At 53.8% G+C, this 23,144-nt stretch overlaps 1 protein-coding gene and 1 long non-coding RNA gene across 5 annotated transcripts in view; one reads left to right on the top strand and one right to left on the bottom strand.

Moving 5' to 3' along the window:
* The window catches only part of ANK1 (ankyrin 1), a 238,814-nt gene that overhangs the window by 154,714 nt on the left and 60,956 nt on the right, over nt 1-23,144 (top strand). For all 4 annotated transcript variants that reach the window (XM_043454010.1, XM_043454013.1, XM_043454011.1 and 1 more), the window contains exons 3-17: nt 2,233-2,331; nt 7,227-7,325; nt 7,827-7,925; nt 8,885-9,070; nt 10,095-10,193; nt 10,599-10,697; nt 10,970-11,068; nt 11,895-12,092; nt 13,677-13,775; nt 14,186-14,284; nt 14,770-14,868; nt 17,093-17,290; nt 17,707-17,805; nt 19,062-19,160; nt 22,274-22,471. In XM_043454010.1, coding sequence (XP_043309945.1) covers nt 2,233-2,331; nt 7,227-7,325; nt 7,827-7,925; nt 8,885-9,070; nt 10,095-10,193; nt 10,599-10,697; nt 10,970-11,068; nt 11,895-12,092; nt 13,677-13,775; nt 14,186-14,284; nt 14,770-14,868; nt 17,093-17,290; nt 17,707-17,805; nt 19,062-19,160; nt 22,274-22,471 — 1,869 coding nt within the window. The remainder of the gene's footprint in view (nt 1-2,232; nt 2,332-7,226; nt 7,326-7,826; nt 7,926-8,884; nt 9,071-10,094; nt 10,194-10,598; nt 10,698-10,969; nt 11,069-11,894; nt 12,093-13,676; nt 13,776-14,185; nt 14,285-14,769; nt 14,869-17,092; nt 17,291-17,706; nt 17,806-19,061; nt 19,161-22,273; nt 22,472-23,144) is intronic.
* Nucleotides 378-7,074, bottom strand: LOC122432245. The gene is made up of 3 exons (XR_006266800.1): nt 6,785-7,074; nt 3,221-3,389; nt 378-702 (listed from the first exon to the last, which is right to left on the bottom strand). It is a non-coding gene; the product is annotated as an uncharacterized LOC122432245 (long non-coding RNA).

Genomic DNA, 23,144 nt, shown 5'->3' with positions numbered 1-23,144 from the left:
GATTGCCTTCTCCATTGGAACTGACAGCCATCACGTCGTCATTTATGTCTGCTCTGAGTTCAGTTCAGTTCAGTTCAGTCCAGTCACACAGTCGTGTCTGACTCTTTGCGACCCCATGAACCGCAGCACGCCAGGCCTCCCTGTCCATCACCAACTCCCGGAGCCCACCCAAACTCATGCCCATCGAGTCGGTGATGCCATCCAACCATCTCATCCTCTGTCATCCCCTTCTCCTCCTGCCTTCAATCTTTCCCAGCATCAGGGTCTTTTCAAACGAGTCAGCTCTTTTCATCAGGTGGCCAAAGTATTGGAGTTTCAGCTTCAACATCAGTCCTTCCAATGAACACCCAGGACTGGTCTCCTTTACGATGGACTGGTTGGATCTCCTTGCAGTCCAAGGGACTCTCAAGAGTCTTCTCCAACACCACAGTTCAAAAGCATCAATTCTTCTGCACTCAGCTTTCTTTATAGTCCAACTCTCACATCCATACATAACTATGCACTGAGTAGCTCTCTTTGAATTCAGCTTTTGCCAGGAAGTTTCGACACATCTGTGCAAGGGCAGAAGAAACAGAGGCAGAGGGGGACCACTGGAGCTGCGCTGGCTCCTGACTCTAGGGCCCGGAGGAGCTCCACCAGGGCAACTGGAGCTTCAACTGCTGACTGAGAGAGAGTTCTGCTTTTGTGGACTGATGGTTGGGCCTGAAAAATGTTAAATGTCTGCTTGTTTTTTTTTTTCTCTCCCCTAAAATTTAACTGTCAGGCAAGTTTTGGTCCTATTTGAAATGCCATGGTGGCTAAGGGGCTATTTTATTTCATTGAAGTATAGTTGATTTACAATATTGTGTTAGTTTCAGGCATATACCAAAGTGATTCAATTATATATGTGTGTGTGCTAAGTCGCTTCTGTCATGTCTGACTCTTTGTGACCCCATGGACTATAGCCTGCCAGTCTCCTCTGTCCCTGGGATTCTCCAGGCAAGAATACTGGAGTGGGTTGCCATGCCCTCCTTTAGATCTTCCCGACCCAGGGATGGAACCTGCATCTCTTACACCTCCTGCTTTGGCTTGTTGGTTCTTTTTTTTTTCCATTTATTTTTATTAGTTGGAGGCTAATTACTTTACAATATTGTAGTGGTTTTTGCCATACATTGACATGAATCGGCCATGGATTTACATGTGTTCCCCTGCTTGCAGGTTTTTTACCGCTAGCACCACCTGGGAAGCCCTATATATATATTTACATATATTTTCAGTTTCTTTTCCATAATAGGTTATTACAAGATGTTGAATATAGCCCTGTGCTATACATTAAATCCTAGCTGTTTATCCATTTTATGTATAGTAGTTTGTATCTGTTAGCCTCACACTCCCAGTTTATCCCTCCCCAACTCCCTCTTTGGTAACCATACATTTATTCTGTGCCTGTGAGTCTATTTGTTTTGGAAAGAGATTCATTTGTATTATTTTTTAGATTTCACCTATAAATGATATCATATACTTTTTCTCTCAGACTTATGATATACCCTAGAACTATTTTTTAAATAAATTATTGGCTTTATCTTACTATTCTTATTATTTGGCCACACTGCAAGGGTTGTGTGATTTTAGTTCCCTGACCGGGGATTGAACCCACACCCTCGGCAGTGAAATCAAGAAGCCCTAACAGCTGGACTGCCAGGGAATTCCTGCAAAGGGCTATTTTAATACTAACTCTTCTGTGGAGGAAATCTCATAGTGGGATGATTGGTGGTATTTAGTTTTCAGATGACCTTCTTTCAAAATGCATTATTTTACTAAACATATGTCTAGCTCTACAAATGGTTAGGAGGCCCGGGTGTTGCTGCTTTGCCGTTTCTGGTTGCTGCTGTGAAAATTAACCAGGGGGTTAAAGCTAGACCATCCCAGTTAAGTGGTGCCTGTGCCCAGCCAAGATGTGAATTTCAAGGTCGCTGCTGGTTTTATGAGAGCTTCCCACACTTCATTCACACCCGGGGGTGGGGGGCTTGTTATCACCCTCTTTCTTTCCATCTGACTCGCTACAGAAACCCTGCTCTGGAGCCGGCCTGGCTCAGTCCTGAGCCTGTGTAGACACCCCTCTGGGGTCCCTCGGGTCTCCCCTTCCATCCCTTTCACTTTCCCTCGGGGGCAGGGGCCTCGGTCCAGCCTCATGGACCGGCAGGACACACAGACCCTCTAACCCCACCCTCCCTGCCTCTCTGCTCTCCACAGAATGGGTTGAACGGCTTACATCTGGCCTCTAAAGAAGGCCATGTGAAGATGGTGGTTGAACTTCTGCACAAAGAGATCATCCTGGAAACCACAACCAAGGTACGTCTCTTGGGGAGCCAGAGCTTTCCCCTGATATTCACGTATTGCCCCAAACCCTCAAGCTGTAGAAACCAGTCCTTCATGACAGAAACCCAGTCCTGCTTCTGAATTTGTCTCCTTCTTCCAGTCGCTTCCTAGGTCTATGAGCCCCTGAAGTCACTTGGAAAGCACAGGATCCCGTTTCCACAAAAATTCAGGGTGCCTTTTTCCTCATCGCGAGACTATAAATCTAAAAACACAACCCTCTCCCAGGGGCTTCATGCTGTCCCAGGCTGAGAACACTGGAAGGTCCTTGTGTCCAAATCCTCACTGAGGTGCTTCATACTCTGTGACCTTAAGTGAGCGACTCTACCAGTGAGAGGCTGTAGTTTACTCACCTTTAAAATGGGGATTCTGATAGTTAGTTGCAGGATTGGTATGAAAGTTAAACATGGTACTATATAGAAAATGTCTACATAGAAAGAAATCAATAAGTATTGGCAACTGTGTCATTTGTGAGGGTTTCGGAAGAATCCACATCCCTCCCATTCATCCTTCTCCAGCAGGTTCTTGATCATTTCGAGAACCTGCTCCTTGATCACTTCCAAACACGTCTCCTCTCTTTACTCGGTCCCTTGAACAGCAGACAGAGTTCTCTTTTACTCTGAGCACGGCTGACATCACACCTGTCTTAACAGGAGGCTTCCCCCCAAAGCAGTAGATTATAAACACCGGTGACTCAAGTCCAGAAACTACAATCATGAAATGGATGCACTGATACAGGTTGCAGTGCATTGATACATGTTGCGAAATCCGTTTCACTTCTTATGCATCTTATTTGTGTATTCAGCACCCTTCAGCCAGCATTTAAAGACAAACAACATTAAATCAAAAAGTCGCCTCTGTTTACCGTGTTCAGTACTGTCTCCTCTTCCTCTCCCTTTGTTACGTAGGTCCTGTGGTTTTTCCCCCTTGGCTGGTCCCCTCTCTGTCTTATTTTTCATTTGCTGTTTATTTAACGTGGCCTCGAGCACAGCGCTGATTTATTTCACACAGCAAGCGTTTTGCTGCCTCGTGAGCTGAGAACAAGAAGAACAACACATAGAGAACAGACATAATTTATGGTTATGAAGTGAGCTACCAAAATATTATGAAAGTAGAATCATCTCTGAGGTAGAATTCTGTAATTTTCATGTCATTTCCCGAAGGTGAAGAGATCTCACGGGTGAAATAGACTGACTTGCTCTTTCTGAACGTGTACAGGGTATTGTATTTTCTAACCCCATGACAAATTGAACATTCACTGGAAGGACTGATGCTGAAGCTGAAGCTCCAGTACCTTGACCACCTGATGCAAAGAGCTGACTCATTGGAAAAGACCCTGATGCTGGGATAGATTGAGGGCAGGAAGAGAAGGGGACGACAGAGGATGAGATGGTTGGATGGCATCAGTGACTCAATGGAAGTGAATTTGAGCGAGCTCCGGGAGATAGTGGAGGATAGCCTGGTGGGCTACAGTCCTTGGGGTCGCAAAGAGTCAGACACGGCTTAGCAACTGGACAGCAAACAAATGACGGATACTGGTTGTCTCCACCTGCTTCTTTTGTGGGAGAAGGGTGCATGGCTCTTTCTCTCCTGATGCTCTCGCCTACCTGGCTGCAAGCACAAGGCCATCTGACCGGCTGTGGGGGCCGATGCGGCTGTGCCTTCTCTGGCATCCCCCCAGGAGCTGTAGAAACAGTACGCTTCAGCACGTTTACGAGCTCCGAGTTTCCCCCTTTGATTGGTATTTTGCAAGCGAACACTTGGAGTGTCTTTGTTATTTATAGAAGTGATATAAGCTGGCGTGGTTTCTGAGGGCCCAACAGAGAGAGTTTTAAAAAAAAAAAAAAAAAGAGTGAAGCTGAAACCGTGGGCAAAGCAAGAATCACAACAGATTGGGGAATTGTAATGGGTCTCGCAAGCAGGAGCAAGATTAAAAAAAGACTCGACTGAAAAGCCAAAACCAATATAGATTCCTAAACTGTGCTTAGAAATTTTAAAGGCGTGAAGCAAATGTGTTCCCTGCCTCCCACCTCCACCTCCAGAGGCCAGCTGAGCATCCAGGCTGGTGGTGATGGAACATCGTTGACCCCCACCCCGCCCCCACCCTCACTCAGCACCCACCACGGTCACCCTCCCTGCCGCGAGCTCTGGGGCTCCCTGGAAATGGAGAAACTGGGTCTTTGAGGATCCAAATATAGCTAAGTAATTTTTCCTGCTGCTTTGAGGGCATGTTCCTTCGCGCCAAGGGAGGGGCAGAGAAAAACCCATCTCCCCGTGACTCTGAAACCAAGGCTGGGGGCATTCCTCCTGAGCCTTGCAGCATGTGCAAGTGTGTGGAGGGGGGCAGAGGGGGGTCCCTTCCTCTCCTGGGCTGCCCTCGGCCCAGATCCTGAAGATGTCATGGGCTGAGACCCACAGCAGGGTCCCGACAGCCCTCCCTAGCTTTATACGGTTTATACGGTTGGGTTCTGTTACCGTGGGTCAGGCAGGAAGGAGCAGATGGAAAGAAACATTTGACAAACCCCTCCTGAGCTGGCCCAGTGCCTGGCACACACGTGCTCGGCCTGTGCAAATAGATGGAGGGACACAGCGTGCCTCCTTCTAGGTGGGGAGGCCTGGAGGTCCCATCCTGATTCCTAGAGAAGGTTCTGGGGCCCACACCCCTTTCCTCTCGGTACAGGAAGTGAGTCAGACCCAAGTGCCCAGGTCTCTAAATGTAGGCTCTTTGGACTTCTGAGAAAAAAGGATTAATTAGTATCTACATACTCATTTCTGGCTCTTGCTCTCTGATGGACATTTGAGAAAAAAACCCTTTTGCTTATCAAAAGGGAGAAATCGGAAAGACAAGTTCGGGAGGTAAACAGGGGACACTCCTGCCTGAATCACATCACACGGTAGAGACCAGAACCTGAGCCCTGGGGCCCTGGGGCAGCGGTGACACGTGGGGCCCCTCACCCCCCGGGCGCTTGGATTTGGTGCTCAGACTCCCAGGGGAGACACTTGATTCCTAGTGACCGGTCAGTGGCCCCATCGCATGGGCTGAATTTGAAATCCCAGTTTGGTGGGTTTCCCAAGATGGATTAGCAAGTGGCTTAGCTTAGTTAGAAACTAATTATCGTTAAAAACTATATGCTGTAACACCGACTCGATGATGGCATGACCCACTCGATGGACATGAGTTTGAGTAGGCTCTGGGAGTTGGTGATGGACAGGGAGGCCTGGCGTGCTGCAGTCCATGGGGTCACAAAGAGTCAGATACGGCTGAGCGACTGAACTGAGTTGATATGCCGCCTGAACTAGAAAAAGTGAGGTCATGAGAAATCTCTGCTCCTTAAGTAGCAGAGGGCCAGATGGGTGCAGCTGTGGTCCTTATTTGATGGACGTAGTCAAGTGCCTGCCCCTCCTGGAGCTGGGGTGCCCTTAGAGTCACGTGGGCGAGAGGGACTTCACAGGGAAGCAGGAAGGGGCCAGGCAGGGAGGAGGCGTCCTGGAAACAAAAGACGCCTACAGGACTCGAGCCTGTCCAGAAAGTGCAGTTACACACACCCAGGACGGAGCCAGACAAGAAACCCTGCCTGTCCGCCCACCTTCTCAGAACGGGCCTAGCTTCCTAGTCTCTGCTGTCAGTTCTCAGCTTTTAAAAAGTTTACTTAACCAGTCCCTCCCATCAGGAAGCTTACAGAAGCCTCAGTCTCCTCCATCAGAGGGCAGACAGAAGAAGCAAGGAAGAACCACAGTCCCACAGTGACTAAAACCAAAGCACATTACAGAAAGTTAATCAGTGTGAAAAAACAGGAAGTTACGCCCCAGCTTTTAGGGACAAGATGAAACCCCAGAAAAACAACTAAATGAAGTGGAGACAGGCAGCCTTCTGAAAAGCTGACTTTGAAACAGCTGTGACCCTCACTTTCGTCTGGCGGTCCTTCTGAGAAAAGAGGACTCTCTCCTCTCTTGCCTGCTGATCTCTGACTCTCTGTATTTTATGATTCATAGTTTTTCTTTGGATTTTCTGTTGCCAGATTTTATTTTGTTTATTCCCCTCCCACACACACACAATTTCGTATTTTTTCTTCTCTTCTACAGACATTACATAGTCCGTTTTATTACCTCCCCCACCCCTTTACCTATGTTGACGGGCTTCCCCTGGTGGCTCAGTGGTAAGGAATCTGCCTGTAAGGCAGGAGATGTGGGTTCAATCCCTGGGCTGGGAAGATCCTCTGGAGGAGGGCATGGCAGCCCACTCCAGTATTCTTGCCTGGGAAATCCCATGGACAGAGGAGCCTGGAGGGCTACAGTCCATGGGGTTGTAAAGAGTCGGACACGACTAGGCAACTAAACAACAACAACACAACCCTCCCACTTCCGCCTGATGCTGTACGCTCCTCATGCCCTGCCCGCTCTGGTCCAGCCTCCGGGCAGTGGGTGTTACCGTCTCGGCACACGGTGCTGGCCCGCGGGATCTGCAGCCTCCTTTGTCCCGGAGCTCCGGGCCTCACGGGGCTCCACGCTTCACTGGGCTCCACGCTGTCCTGCAGAGCCTCGGCTTGCGAGGAGCTGGCCGTCCAAGGAGCCGACTTGCCCGGCAGTCCTTCAGCGGGTCTTTGCCGATGACGGGCCCCTGAGCCTGTGGGCTGCAGATCAGCTGAGAAGGAGGTGCTCTTATTCCAGAGCAGTGTTTTTCAGGAGAACAGGAAGCGTTTCCCTCCCCGGGTTTCCGGTGCTGCTCACGAGGTCTGGTGGGTCAGGCACACGAGAGCGTGTTGTGTGCCCCCTGGGGCCATAAAGGAAGCCTGCTGCCCTCCCGGGGCTGGCGCGTGTTTCCCCTACCTGCGGCCGGCCCCGGGAACCTCCTGTCCTCCTCTGTGTTGCAGAAGGGGAACACGGCGCTGCACATCGCCGCCCTGGCGGGTCAGGACGAGGTGGTCCGGGAGCTCGTCAACTATGGCGCCAACGTCAACGCCCAGTCGCAGGTGATGCTCGGGCCCCTGGGGGCTGGTGCGGCTGCCCGTCTGCTTCACCCCGGGGAGTGGGGGGGCACGTACACTCACTGTGTGGCCAAGTCCGGGTGTGATCAGGTGTCTCCAAGCGCTTTCTTGCCTTTTCCTGCTTCAGTGGGCATTCTGAGCACGGTGGGCAGGGGCATTGTGGACCCTGTTCCTGGAGTTGAATAATGTGTCTTGTTTAGCTGTATGTATGTATGTATGTAGCTCGTCTATGTATGGAGGGGCATTATGGCGGGGTGGGTGGGGAGGGTCGCCCCACCTGGTGGCCTTTTGCAGTAACCCCACTACGCCAACTGCAAAGTGCCCTGAGTTTTGACAGCTGGAGACACAGGTGGGGATGTTGCCCCCAGGGCTGGGTGGAACCAGGATGTCGGAAGAGCCGTCCTTCAGTTTGCAGGATTTTGCACCGGTTTTAGCATTGGGCATGGACGTGGCTGGCTTCCAATGGCTTTTCCTCTTGGTTTACAGAAAGGCTTTACCCCCCTGTACATGGCAGCACAAGAGAATCACTTGGAGGTGGTTAAATTTTTGCTGGAAAATGGAGCTAATCAGAATGTAGCCACAGAAGTAAGTACCTTGAGGGGATGTGACCTCATGGCTGAACATGTCTTGCGGGAAGGACAGGGTCATGGGGGCATGGATTCCTGGGACAGGGCTTGGGATTCATCCTCTGTCGTGCTGAGCATCCAGGGCACTGTCAGACCCTGCAGGGGGCTGAGAGACAGTCATGGCTGTTGTGGGATGCCCAGACACGTACCAGAGAAATGACCGCAGGGATGAATCTGTCATTCCCACTGTGGCCAACACTGGAGGCTGCAGGGGTGGGGGGCATGCCTGTGTGTGGGTGACAGGTGTGCCTCGGACCTTTACAAGAAGTATAAAGATCTTGCTCTGAGCCCACAAACACTCTTGGTCAAGTCGCTTGACCCTGAGTTTTGTCACTGGTGAAATGATGGAATCGGAGTAGATGAAACCAAAGCTTCTCTTGACTCTTAGCATCAGACGACGCAATGATTAGATGGCTGTTTTCGTTCTGCTTCTCCAGTTCAGCGGGCCCTGTGCCCCTGTACACACCGAGGAGATTAATAACAGTAGCTCAGAATTGAAACCTCGGTGCCTGCTGTGGTTTCCAGCGTTTGATAGGTGTTCAGTAATATTTGTGAAATAAATGAAGGCCTGATTGTCGGCCATCCATTCAGGGCCCTGTCCTGACACCGGGTCATGACATGCGAGGGAGGGAGGCAGAGAGACAGGGCAGTAAAGCGCTCAGTAAAAGCGCTCAGAACAAGTCATAAAGGAAAAATTAGCCAAGTGCTAAAGGAAAGTTATCACACATGCTGTGAGATGGCAGAGAATGAAAGTGGAGCCAAGGAGGGCATTAGGGAGGAGGCAGCGTCTGACGTGGAGGAAGGAGGTGCTCCCAGGCCGAGGGCAAGGGCCCTGAACTTGAAGGCGCGTGTCCTGCCCCGAGGACCGGAGTGGTCAGGACGGTGGGCGCACATGGGTCTCTCCTCTGCCCTGGCCAGGATGGCTTCACCCCGCTGGCCGTGGCCCTGCAGCAGGGCCACGAGAACGTGGTGGCACACCTCATCAACTACGGCACGAAGGGCAAGGTGCGCCTGCCCGCCCTGCACATCGCGGCCCGCAACGACGACACGCGGACGGCCGCTGTGCTGCTGCAGAACGACCCCAACCCCGACGTGCTTTCCAAGGTGAGGCTCCCGGCGGGGCTGGGAGCACCCTGGGGCCTCCCGGTCGGGAAGCCTTGGGAGCCCCACGCATTCCCCGCCAGTTCCCCGGAACCAGCCCAGACCAGAGAAGCCCCAGTGTGTACCCCGAGCAAGCCCCGCCACGCCCGCCATTCCCAGCAGCCACACGAGCGCCCCGCTTTAAATCCCTGGGCAACGCCGAGACAACACGTGCTGGGGCGTTCAGAGCAGCGTCCCGGAGAGACAGGAGGGGCGTCTGACCAGAGTAGGACTTTGGAATCCATCCCCTGACCCCTGGTGGTGCGTTAGAATTGTATTCCAGCTCTTTCCCCGGCCATCCCCCGGTAGAGGGAGGTGGGGATCCCCACACGGAGAGGGGACCCTGGAGGGGCTCCCGGGGGCCTGGCCAGCCCGCCACCTGCCCACACTGTTTGGTGTGCATACCATCTGTAAGTTTAGGCTGTCAGTGTCTCCCTCCCAGGGGAGATGATGTGTTTGCACCAAGTCAGTCACGAAGCAACCCCCCCACCCCCGACGCAGAGGTCATGGGCTTCCATCTGGATAACTCTACCTGGGTTATTAGTCGTGGGCAAGGTTAGGAACAGAATGATGGCAATTGACACACCAAAGATCAGAGGTCTGCCTTGTCCACCCAGCTGAGTCATTGCAGCCCTTTTGGGGCTGAAACCATCCCGAGGATTAAAGTCGTAACCCCATAATACTTCTTTCATTCATGAAAATCTCTTCAAAAGTAGCCGTTCAGAGGATTGGGCCCCATCTGCAGGGCTGGAGGTGACCCTGGTCTGTGGTTTGTCCACGTGAACCCAGAGACTGGGCGCCCCCCGCCACAGGCAGCACCTCACTTTTGGATGTAACTTGCCATGGGATGTCTGATGACCCCTCCAGTCCAAATCTGCCCACCTGTGGGGTCCTCTGGTCCTGCCAGCTTTTCAGAGCCTGGGCTGATCCTAGGTAGAAATGACAATACACGGTAATACAATGCTGCTTGTCCACTATTGTGCCCCAGACGGGATTCACCCCCCTCCACATCGCAGCTCATTACGAGAACCTCAACGTAGCCCAGCTGCTCCTCAACCGTGGAGCCAGCGTCAACTTCACACCCCAGGTGAGGCTCTTGGGGCCGGGGCGGGGCGGGGGGGATGCCCACACATGTGCGGCAGCTGAGAGTCTAGAATCCAGTGCCCCCACCTCTCGTGGCACCGAGGACATCCTCGCAGGGCGGGTGGGACAGCCTGGAGTCTATTAAGGCTCCCGGCGAGTGGGTTTCTAAGAGGTTGCCACCCGTGTTGTTGACTCCCTAGGAGACCCAGCCTGGCCAGCTTGCGGTGATGAACCACGATGCTGGCCTGTCCTTAGAGGCTTGGAAATCTTTCTTAGGCGAGAAGAGTCCTAGCAGTGGGCTCAGGCTGGCTGCCTGTCTTGGGGTGGGGGCACGGGAGTGCGGGGTGCAGGGCAGCTGCCCCTCCCCCCCAGGAGGATGCGCGTCCTGACAGTCTGTCCCTCCTTCCAGAACGGCATCACGCCATTGCACATCGCCTCCCGCAGGGGAAACGTGATCATGGTGCGGCTCCTGCTAGACCGCGGGGCCCAGATAGAAACAAGGACCAAGGTGGGTGCCAGCAAGCTGCACGGTGAGTCCAGGGGAGGGAGTGCTACCTGCTGGGGCCCACTCCGGGAGGTGGGCTGTCTGTGACCAGCGGGGAAAGGGCGTTCAGCCTCTAGAGCAGCCCGCAGGGGCAGCCGGAGATCGGACTGCTCCGTCGAGCCAATCCTTAAAGGACTCGATGTGCCCCTGCAGCTGGGATGATGCTGCAGTCTGTCCTCTCTCCAGCAGCCTCTGATGGGCGCCTCTGGGGCTTTCTCTTTTTGATCCTTTTAAAGGATGAACTGACACCTCTCCACTGTGCAGCTCGGAATGGGCACCTGCGAATCTCAGAGATCCTGCTGGACCACGGGGCACCCATCCAAGCCAAAACCAAGGTGTGGGCTTCCTTCCTGCGAGGAGCAGCTTTTAGGCAGGGCTCCAGGTCAGGCCGACGCGGAGTAGAATCCCACTTCTGAGAAACAGACAGGCTGATACTGCTAACTTAGCCATTGTATGCAATGTTGACCCCAATGCCTGGCACACGGGAGGCACTCGGCTCTATTATCTAGATCAAGGTTGGCTAACTTTCCCTCTAAAGAGCCAGATATTAAATACTTTTAGGCTTTGCAGGCCATGGTCAAGGTCACAATGATTCAAGTCCGTCACTGTAGTGGGAAAGCAGCCCTGGATAATGTGTCAACACGCGGCCCTGTTCTAATAAAACTTTACTGACAAGCACAGGCAGTGGGCCGGATTTGAGCCTCGGACTGTCATTTGTCTGTTCAGCTCTAGATCAGGCCTCGTCTCTTTTACCCGAGCTCCAGAAAAGACAGAGACTGAGCACTCAGGGAGTCTTCAGAGCCTGGGGTGGGCTGGATGACATTAAAAAGAAAACAGAATAGTTGTTCTCAAAGTCCTTTCAGGGCTAGAAGGCCCTCAGTTCTAGTATGAGGTCTTAATCTTCCTGGGTGGGGCTGATGCTGTCAGGCCGCCCCAGTGCTGCCTACGCCACCTCCAGGCCTGGAGGATTTGGCCGGGTGGGAAGGGGAAAGTTTGCTACCCGAGACCAGCAGGAGTGTGGAGGCCAGGATGAAGCAGGCTCACTCGAGAGCCACGCGGAGGCCCCGCAGCTAGGGGGGAGATGGGAAGCGAGCTTGGACTCGGTGCCCTGAATCTCCGTGTTCATTTCCATTCCAATCTCTTGCTTTCCCTCTTTACCAGAATGGCCTGTCCCCGATCCACATGGCTGCCCAGGGAGACCACCTCGACTGCGTCCGACTCCTGTTGCAACACAACGCGGAGATTGACGACATCACCCTGGACCACCTGACCCCCCTCCACGTGGCCGCCCACTGCGGCCACCACAGGGTGGCCAAGGTCCTTCTGGATAAAGGGGCCAAGCCCAACTCCAGAGCCCTGGTGAGTGGGAGGCTGTCGAGAAGGGGCCGGAGGGGCGAGGGCCAGAGCTGCAGGGCTAAGCCTCCGCCTTGGAGGCTCCGGGCAGGCAGAGGGCTGGGGTCCCGAGGCCAGGCAGCCATGACCTCCCTGCCTGCCGTGTTCCTACCCCTCATGACCGAGCCCCCGTAACACGCCGAGGGGCGCACTCAGTGCTTGTGGGGCTCGAGCAGAGGGGCAAATTCCCTCCTGGGACTGTGGTTCCTCTTCCCTCACCCCAGGCCGAGAGCTCCCAGGGAAGTTCCTGGTGGGGCCGGAGTGCCGCACAGAGCCTGCCCATGGCCCCCATCCCCTCTCTGCCCCTTCCCAGAGGAGGTTCTAGAAGACAGGACAGCCTCCAGGGCCACAAGGATGGCTCGTCCACTCTTCATCCATTCATTCAGAAAGCTTTCCCTGAGCTCTCCCACCAGCCGGGCACTGTCCGGTTTTTTGACCTCAGCCCTACTGACTTTGGGGGCCCGATATTCTTAGTTGTGGGCTTCCCCAGGGGCGCAGTGGTAAAGAATTTGCCTGCAAAGCAGGAGAGGCAGGAGATGTGGATTTGATCCCAGGGTCAGGAAGATCCCCTGGAGGAGGGCAGGGCAACCCACTCCAGTATTCCTGCCTGGAGAATCCCATGGACAGAGGGGCCTCCTGGGCTGCAGTCCATGGCGTCGCAAAGAGTCAGACACGACTGAAGCGACCGAGCGTGAACACGATTCTTTGATGTGGGGGAGACTGGCCCGTGAATAGTAGGCCGTTTAGCAGCATCCCATCTCCACCCACTAGGCACTGACATCACTCCTCCCCTAGTGGTGACAATCAAAAATGTCTAGATATTGACAAATATTCCTGGGGTTGGGAGTGGTTAAGACACACTCCCCTCCCCCAACCTTGAGAACTGTTGCCCTAGAGGAATAAAGCACTGAAAAAATAAGCAGAGAGACAAAGCCTAGGAAACAGAAATCCCTCCCCTCGTGGAGTTTACATCCTAGTACTTCCTGCTCACACAGTAAAGAGTCTGCCTGCAGTGCAGGAGATCTGGGTTCAATCCCCAGGTCGGGAAGATCCCCTGGAGGAGGGCATGGCAACCCACTCCAGTATTCTTGCCTGGAAAATCCCATGGACAGAGGAGACTGGTGGGTTATAGTCCATGGGGTCGCGAAGAATCGGGCACAACTAAGCGACTAACACACGTAGCACGTTACAGTAGGGATGAGGTGCAGGAATCCATTTGACCAAAAGCTGATCAGCGGTTCCAGGGACGAGGGAATGTGATGTGCTTCACACAAGTTCTCTTTCATTGTAAATTTCCCCTTAAGAAAACAAAACAGCAGGCTCTTTTAGTACATCCAAAAATACAACCAAATTAAAAAAAAATGAAAAGATGTGCAGACATGTTCAGAACTATGCATGGTGCATGGTGCGCATTGCCTGCCTCTTCTGGTTTGTGGGAACTGCTGATGGGCCGGGCCCGAGGCCGCCTTCTCATCAGCAAGGCAGTCTGGGTGTTCCCCGGGCTCGCAGGTAAGCCCCTGCTCATCTGTCTCCCTTTGTGTGGGGCTGCAGAATGGCTTTACCCCCTTGCACATCGCCTGCAAGAAGAACCACATCCGTGTCATGGAGCTGCTGCTGAAGATGGGGGCCTCCATCGACGCGGTCACCGAGGTAAGGGGAACTCTGTGGGCGATCCGAGGGCCTCCGAGGGTCTTCTTCTAATAGACATCTTCAGAGTTGTCCTTTGTGGCTGCCTCTGTGTGTGCCCATGTCCGCACGGGTACTAGTCTAGAACTCTCAAAGGAATGAATCAGGGATGGATAAGACCAGGAGCTTGTGTTAGACCTCAGGGAGCTGTCCAAGGTCAGATACAATATTCTGAGCTGTGAACATGGGTGGAATCACCCTGCAATGAGATTCCCCCCACCTCCACCCTTTCCCTGCAAGCAGACCCATTTCCTTGAACTCCCTTTCATGGGAAAACTGTTGCGAAGCACCTAGAGGCAAGAGAGCCTAAGCTCCCTCTGGCTGTGTCTGAGATGGGGAGGGCTCCCGTCTCACTCCCATCTGGTCTGTTCCAGTCCGGCCTGACGCCTCTCCACGTAGCCTCCTTCATGGGGCACCTGCCCATCGTGAAGAGCCTGCTGCAGCGGGAAGCATCGCCCAACGTCTCCAACGTGGTGAGTCCGTGGGCAGAGACGGTGCTTGCTGGGGACCGAGGGCTCAGAGGAGCCCAAGCTCTCCTCTCCTGGACAGAGGTAGAAATCTCAGAATAGCAGGGACTTCTGACTTGGGGAGAATGTCTGTATCTCAGTGAAACTTGTTACACATCTGTAAGTCTTGGGATTTTATTTTGGACAATTATTCGGAAACTTCTGTGTTGTTCTGGGAATATATGTGCATTTATTAACATTCCTTTGCTCTGGGGTTTACTTTTAAGTGTATCTTGCACACACACACACACACACACACACACTCACACACATAGTCACCGCCCCCCCCCCTCCCCCGGCCAGGCGTCAGCAGGCCAAAGGCTGATGTTGCTTGCTGGGGCAACTCCACCTCTTGGGTGAAAAGCCCCCCAAGCTGGCACCGTAGAGCTCTGTATGTGCCCTTTTAGAAACCCGGAGCGAGTTAACACCTCCATAATTTTGTTGTTTTGCAGAAAGTGGAGACCCCGCTACACATGGCAGCCAGAGCAGGGCACACGGAAGTGGCCAAATATTTGCTCCAGAACAAAGCCAAAGTCAACGCCAAGGCCAAGGTGGGTTCAGGAGGCAGGAGCGGCCCTGGACATGAGCCCTTCAAGTGCAGGAGGAGCTCCGAGGCCAGGCTGCAGGGCTCGTGGGGCCGAGATTCCCTGTCCCGGCCACGTGGTTGCGCCCAGCGCTCAGGTTCCACTTTGCAGGGCTTCTGAGAAGGCCAGACGTGTGCTGGCATCAGAGCTGTTTCTTTAGGAAAACAAAAGGCCAAGAAGCAGTGTTTGGGGAGCTGAAAGGATGCATGGTGGTTGCAGTCACAGTATCAGAAGAAAAGTCACTTTTTCAAGGAAGCGTTGCCAGTGAAAATCAGGAATTACTTAATCTGAAAACAAAAGACTCCCCCTGGTGGTAACAGGCATCTCAGAGGGACTGAGTGAGCGAAGGGGAAGAATTGCTGCTGGGTTTGCAGGCTGGCTTTGGTCACCATCAGGCTTCCCTACCGCACAGGCCACAGAGGTGCTGTTGAGTGTCAGGACTGCGGTCTGGGTTTGGACCATGTGACAGAGCCCCCACTCCTGGGCCGAGTAACACAGAGATCTGGCCCACTGACTGCTTCCGTTTCGGGGGGAAAACGGGGAGGGGCGGGGGACAGGGGATGAAAAATCATCTTGCCCTTTCGCAGTTCTGACCCTCCATCACCCTTGGCATAGAGAAAGCCAGGGAAGCCTTCAGACAGAAAGACAAGCAGACGCTCAGACAGGACAGATCCCCTGGTTTAATTGCCCTTTGCTTTAGTGCACTTTGCAAATATTTGTGTTTTTTACTGTTTGAAGGTTTGTGGCAACCCGGGTTGTCAAGTGGTTAGCATTTTTCTAGCAATAAAGTATTTTTCAATTATGATATATATACATATATTTGAACATAATGCCGTTGCACACATAATAGAGAATAATATCATATAAAAATAATTTTTATATGCACTGGGAAACCAAAAAAACTTGTGTGACTCGCTTTACTGTGATAACCCATTTTATTGCCGTGGTCTGGGGCCGAACCCACAATGTCTCTGAGGTCTGCTTGTGAGAAGAATCACAATGGATCAGTTCAGTTCAGTTCAGTAACTCAGTCGCATCCGACTCCTTGCGACCCCATGGACTGCAGCACGCCAGGCCTCCCCGTCCATCACCAACTCCCAGAGCTTACTCAAACTCATGTCCATCAAGTTGGTGATGCCATCCAACCATCTCATCCTCTGTCATCCCCTTCTCCCACCCTTCAATCCTTCCCAGCATCAGGGTCTTTTCCAATGAGTCAGTTCCTCATGTCAGGTAGCCAAAGAATTGGAATTTCAGCTTTAGCATCAGTCTTTCCAGTGAATAGTCAGGACTGATTTCCTTTAGGATACACTGGTTAGATCTCTTTGCAGTCCAAGGGACTCTCAAGAGTCTTCTCCAACACCATGGTTCAAAAGCATCAATTCATCAGTGCTCAGCTTTCTTTATAGTCCAACTCTTACACCCATACATGACCACTGGAAAAACCATAGCTTTGACTAGACGGACCCTTTGTTGGCAAAGTAATGTCTCTGCTTTTTAATATGCTGTCTAGGTTGGTCATAACTTTTCTTCCAAGAAGGAAGCATCATTTAATTTCATGGCTGTAGTCACCATCTGCAGTGATTTTGGAGTCCCCCAAAATAAAGTCTGAAACTGTTTCCACTGTTTCCCCATCTATTTGCCATGAAGTGATGGGACCAGATGCCATGATCTTAGTTTTCTGAATATTAAGTTTTAAGCCAACTTTTTCACTCCCCTCTCTCACTTTCATCAAGAGGCTTTTTAGTTCCTCTTCACTTTCTGCCATAAGGGTGGTGTCATCTGCATATCTGAGGTTATTGATATTTCTCCCGGCAATCTTGATTCTATCATACTTGGTGTGAGACTTCTTATATACGCAGTCTGCTTGATCCTAACCACAGCCCTATAAGGTCAATACCATTTTTCCCCTTTTATAGATGGGAAGGCTAAGACTTTAGGCAAATCAGTAAGAACAAGAACTCACTTGAAAGGTTGTTATAGGACTAAATTAGTTATAAGGATTAAATGAGAAAGAACGTATCAGTTTCTGTAACTTGGAGACTTGAATCTCAGCTCTTCCTCTCACTAGCCATGTGGCTTTGAGAAAATCCCTGAACCCCTCCGGGCCTCAGCTGCCTGCTGCGTGAAACGAAGCATTGGGTTCGGTAACCCTAGTGTTCCTGTCCTTTGTTTTCGCTCTGGGTTCCAGGATGACCAGACCCCGCTTCACTGTGCAGCTCGCATCGGCCACACAAACATGGTGAAGCTCCTGCTGGAAAATAACGCCAACCCCAACCTGGCCACCACTGCCGGGCACACCCCCCTGCACATCGCGGCCCGAGAGGGCCATGTGGAGACAGCGCTGGCCCTTCTGGAAAAGGAGGCGTCCCAGGCGTGCATGACCAAGGTATGGCCTCCCTCCTCCTGTTGTCCAGAAGCAGCAGGCTGGTCTCCGCTGGGTCCCGGGCAGGGGAGGGCCGTCCCGCCCCTGTGTTGCCTTGAACTGTCGTTTCTCATCCACCCACCCAGCTTTCATCCGTTCATCATGGAATGTCTCAGGGTCTGCTCTGAACAATCCAGATGGGCCCTGGGATGAGAGACGGATGACGGGCCAGCCCCAGCCCTCAGCTCGCTGGCCGTCAAAGAACAGCGCGAGCAGTTCTGCCTCCGTCACAGGAGAGAGAGGGGCGGTGGCCGGTGGCCGGGCGGGACCGCCCATTCCATGCCAGCCGGGGTGGGCGCCTCCTTGGCCGCACGCAGGCCCTTTCCCTGGGGAGGACGGCCGGGGCGCCCAGGCTTCTGACGGCCGGTGTTTCTCCTCAGAAAGGATTTACCCCTCTCCACGTGGCGGCCAAGTACGGGAAGGCGCGCATGGCGGAGCTGCTGCTGGAGCGCGATGCGCACCCCAACGCCGCCGGGAAGGTGCGCTTGACCTTGCGCCCTATCTGGGGTCAGGGGTCAGGGCGGAGCCAGGATGGAGGCGCAGCTTCACGCGGGTGGTGGCATCTCTACCTTGTGATCAGGCGGCCGCCCGGGGAGAGTGGCCTCTGGGGGGACTGATCTTCCTGACGATGCCTTGCCCTTCTAGAAAGACCTGGTGGCCCCTCTGAGCCAGAGTGCTGAGGGTACTGCCCCGTTGGCCCCAGGACTGAGGAGGTGACCCCCTCCAGGAGTGAGGTGACTCCCAGGAGTGAGGAGGTGACCCTTAGGACTGAGGAGGTGACCCCCCCAGGAGTGAGGTGACTCCAGGAGTGAGGAGGTGACCACCCCCAGGAGTGAGGAGATGAACCCCAGGATTGAGGAGGTGACCTCTAGGAGTGAGGGACCCCCCAGGAGTGAGGAGGTGACCTCCTGGAGTGAGGGGATAACCCTCAGGGCGGAGGAGATGACCCCCAGGACTGAGAGGGTGACCCCCCAGGACTGAGGAGGTGACCTCCTGGAGTGAGGGGATGACCCTCAGGGCGGAGGAGATGACCCCCAGGACTGAGAGAGTGACCCCCCAGGACTGAGGAGGTGACCCCCCAGGAGTGAGGAGGTGATCTCCAGGACTGAGAGGGTGACCCCCCAGGACTGAGGGGGTGACCCCCAGGACTGAGGCGGTGACCCTCAGGAGTGAGGTGGTGACCCCCAGGAGTGAGGGAATGACCCCCAGCACTGATGGGGTGACCCTCAGGAGTGAGGCGGTGACCCCCAGGACTGAGAGGGTGACCCCCAGGACTGAGGCGGTGACCCCCAGGAGTGAGGGAATGACCCCCAGGACTGATGGGGTGACCCTCACGAGTGAGGCGGTGACCTCCAGGACTGAGAGGGTGACCCCCCAGGACTGAGGGGGTGACCCCCAGGACTGAGGCGGTGACCCCCAGGAGTGAGAGGGTGACCCCCAGGACTGAGGCGGTGACCCCCAGGAGTGAGGGAATGACCCCCAGGACTGATGGGGTGACCCTCACGAGTGAGGCGGTGACCCCCAGGACTGAGAGGGTGACCCCCAGGACTGAGGGGTGGCCCCCAGGGCTGAGGAGGTGGCCCAGGTTCCGCTGGCTGTGTTCTCCAGTGGCCTGGCTCTGACATGGCTCTTCCGCGGATTTCCTGGGTAGCAGAAGTGACTCGGACCCCTAGGCCTGGCTCCTGAGGCCTGGCCGGGGGCCGCCCCTGAGTGAAGGCTCCCCGTCCCCCCACAGAACGGCCTGACGCCCCTGCACGTGGCCGTGCACCACAACCACCTGGACATCGTCAAGCTGCTGCTGCCCCGGGGCGGCTCCCCGCACAGCCCCGCCTGGGTAAGCCTCCCGGCCGGTCCCCACCCCAGCGCCCGCCCCGGGAGCCCGCTGTCACCCCCCGGGCGGGCTGCGCTGAAGCCGCCGAGCTGCCCGCAGCGCTGGGGGACAAGGGGCGGGGTGGGGGGTGGGGGCAGTTCCCACCACAGGTCACCTCCCGGAGCGGGGACTTATTCACACAACAGATGTGTCCCCAGGCCTGACCTCAGAGGTCAGCGTGTACAGCGTGCTCTTGGATGCTGGGACAGGGCCCCCCTGGAGAATATTCAGGGCAGGGGGTGAACTTGCCAGAACCTTGAAGCACAGAACCTGTTTTAAAGGTGAATAGTCTCCCCCAGCTCTGATCTCCTCCTGAGTTCAGGCTCTGAAGCGGTGCTCCTTCTGTCCATATGTTACACGGGGACGCGTGGCCCCTGACCAGCCTCACTCCAGCCCCTGAGATGCTCAGAGTCGCGGGTACATCACCCCTGAGGGACCCTGAGTGTAGGGAGCAGGTGGGGCTTACGTTAGAGTGGACTGCAGGGCGCAGAACAAGGTACAGAGATGAAGCTTGACACCAGCATCATTTGGGGGGACAGGCTGCCCCCCTGCGGGATGAGATGAGAGGGTGGCAAGATCTGCAAGGGCAGAGGGGCCTTGGGGGTTGGTGGCCAAGTGAAGGAGGGTGAGGAGAGGGAGCAGGGCTCGGGGCAAAGGACACACGCGGTCTCTCCGCTCACTGTTAGATGGACAGTCGAGACTCAGAAGAAAGGAAAGTGTGAGTGAGGATAATTTATAGATTTTGGGGGCGGGGCGCGAACCCCCGTGCTCAGCCCTTCAGCAGGAGGGGTCTCGGGTGGGTCAAAGTATGATCCCAGCTGACCCCTGCAAACTCCCGTGGGGATGCGGCCTGGTCGGGGAAGATCTGTGCTGGCCTTCAGATTGCCCTCCCTGCTCAGATCGGATGCTCGTCTGATATTTACAGCATCGCCTTCCTGGAGACACAGCACACAGCCTCTCCCAGACGCCCTGTCTCCTTGGGCTCCAGTCCCCCACCCCTGCTGTGGCAGAGCCCGCATCACTGCGCAGACAGCACGCGGCCCCGCGGGGGACGTGACTTACTCCTGCCTCTAAAAATAAAACTGCTGGACTCCCCTCCTCCTCGCACCCCTCCTTATATAAAGGAAATCGGAGCCAGCCCCATGGTATTTAAAGAGAGCTTTATCCACACATAAACCCTGTACAGATGGGTTTTGTTTCCATGGCAAAAAATAGTTTCCAAAGTAGTCTGGCAATTTTGTAGAATTTCACATGCAAATCTCTCTGCACCCAAACCAAACCCGCCCCTTTCTCATTCCGATGATGATGTTGTTTTAACATTGAGGCAGCTCTCTCTCCAGCGTGTGTGTTCCTTTGGACGAGCTCACCGCCTGGGGAAAGAGGAGCCTTTTATGGCTCACGTCATCTCTCCCTGACTCTCCTGCCCCTGTGAGGTCATTCATTCCCTGTAGTCCTGGTTCAGAGGGAGCTCCGAGGGGCTGGCCCCTGATTTGAGACAGACTGTTGCTCTTGTATCTCGGTTTTAACCGGGGGTCACCCGGCAGCCTGAGCTCCAGGGCAAGCTTGCCCGTTGCCAGGACAGGATGCTGTTCTTGCCGCACATCCTCCACTGTCTGGCCTAGTGGCCTGGACTCCCGATTATACCAACAAGGATAAGTGCTCGAGTCCCATATCCCCAGGTCCCTTGCCAGGGACCTCTTCTTCACAGGAGAAGTCCCTGATCCTTGCTTCCATGCAGGGAATGGAACGCAGGCTGCAGCGTGGCACCTTGGGTGGGCCTCAGCCTCACCACATTTCACCCCGGTCTCACCTCATCCTGACCGGGGAGCTTTTCAGAATGCAGAATCTGGGGCCCGCCTAGTCAGAATCTGCGCTTTAACAAGATCCCACGTGATTTCATATACACACGAGTCTGAGAAGCAGGGCTCCAGCTAAAAGCACCTGCGTTCTTAAGTCAGAAGATTCTCTGATGCTCAGAGAGCAGGCTCTCCATGTGGGCCTGACTCCAGATCTCAGGCCTGATCCACCGAACCCTGCCTCTTTCCTTGGCTCCTTCTTGATACAGTACAAAACTCATTTTGTTTAATTAATTTTACTATAATCGAAATGCCAGTCTTGTCAGGGGAACACAGCCTCCAAAGGATTTAATGTTTTCTCATAACATAATCCAATCTAAAAGGAGGAACACTAGAATGGTCTTACGTAATTCCTCGAAAGAGAATGATTTTCGTTATTCAGTTTCCTTCTTTGGGTAAGTGACTTTTCCTTTCCCCATAAAATCCACTATGGAGATGGATCTTACCCTGTCCCTCAGTGCTTTAAACTGGGATTTTAAGGTATTGGTCTGCTGCCACCTTGTACCACCATCTCTGTATCCATTCATCTGTCAGTGGACATCTAGGTTGCTTGCAGGTCCTAGCTACACTATCCACTTTTAATGCCTTAAAAAAGTACAAAAGGGAGTCCAGAGGGCATTGACTCTTTTGCCCCTAGTGACACAGCTGGTTAAAGTAGATCAGGGACTTGTAGAGCAACTGTCCGCCAATAAAAATTAATAAAAAATAAAATAAAAGTGAGCCAAGGACTGACTCCATGTCTCCAGGTCCCTTGCCAGGGGCTTGTCCCCTCACACCACCTGCCTGAAGCCACGGAGCTCAAGGGGAGCTCTTGGGCCAGCCGCACAGGGAGCCAGAAAGAGCTCTGTTCTTTCCCCTCCATGAACTGTCCGGATGCTCTTCTCATGGCAGGAAAGAGGATCTTGTGTTTTCATCCGCACCTAGCCTGCTGGTTGCTCTGTAGGCTGCCTGGCTGAATCCTAGCATCTGCTGGGGACAGGGTACTCAGGCCCAGAACATAGATGGAGAGAACGGGAACAGGGCTTTGCTGGTCCGGGAGCCTCTCCAAACCCAATGGACTCGGTCGGTTTGTTTGTTTACTGAAGCAGCCCTCCCGGGTGACACCAGCCCTAAACCAGACCTCCTGGCCCCGCCTCGGAGGATCTGAACCAGAAGGCATGTGCTCAGCTTGTCAACTCAGCACTCCTGTAAGCAGGCTCCGGGGGCCCCTGTCTATTTCAGAACGGCTACACCCCTCTGCACATCGCCGCCAAGCAGAACCAGCTGGAGGTGGCCCGCAGTCTGCTGCAGTACGGGGCCTCGGCGAACGCGGAGTCGGTGCAAGGCGTGACCCCCCTCCACCTGGCAGCTCAGGAGGGCCACGCGGAGATGGTGGCTCTCCTGCTGTCCAAACAGGCCAACGGTAACCTGGGCAACAAGGTAAACACGCGTCTGCGACACTCCTGTAGACTCGATCACGTTGGGGGTCAGCTGAAGACTGGGAGCACCTGTGGTGTGGTGTGCCTGGGTTCTGAATCAGGTGTTGCACGTGTGTGTGTGTGTGTGAGAGTGTGCATGTGTGTGACCCTTACAACAGCCCTGTGTAGGTTTTATCTCAGTTTTATAAATGAATAAACAGGTTCAGAAAGGTTGCTAATTCCAAGGTGGTAGGACCCCATGCCTACCTGATGCCAAAGCCTTGGCTGGTCCTTCCTAAATAGAATGACTCAAGAACCCACACAAAGATCACTGTTGAAATCCACTGCATGCTTTCCCAAATAGAGGCCAGGTTCTACATTCAGGAATGTATGAAGTTGGAACTAAATATTCTTTTTCTGTAGGGAAGGCATTGTTTTCAATGCTTACCTGTCCCTTAAATGGGATTATCAGTCCAGGGACTATTGGCGTCTGAGTAGAAAACCCTCCTGGTGTGACCTGTGGAGGGAGGACCTGGGAACTGGTTCCCTGGTGACGTCCTCGTGGTTTTCATCAGCCTCTCAAAGGAAGGCGTGGCCCAAGAAAGGCTAAGAGTCACTCCTTTTGTTTTTTGTTTTGTTTTGTAAGTTTTAAGCTTTTTGTTGTGTACTGGGGTATAGCCAATTAAGGATGTCGT

The sequence above is a fragment of the Cervus canadensis genome, chromosome 31, assembly GCF_019320065.1.
Source record: "Cervus canadensis isolate Bull #8, Minnesota chromosome 31, ASM1932006v1, whole genome shotgun sequence".
Classification (NCBI taxonomy): Eukaryota; Metazoa; Chordata; class Mammalia; order Artiodactyla; family Cervidae; genus Cervus; species Cervus canadensis.
The sequence above is the reverse complement of the archived record's forward strand: the minus strand, read 5'-3'. Positions and strand labels throughout refer to the sequence as shown.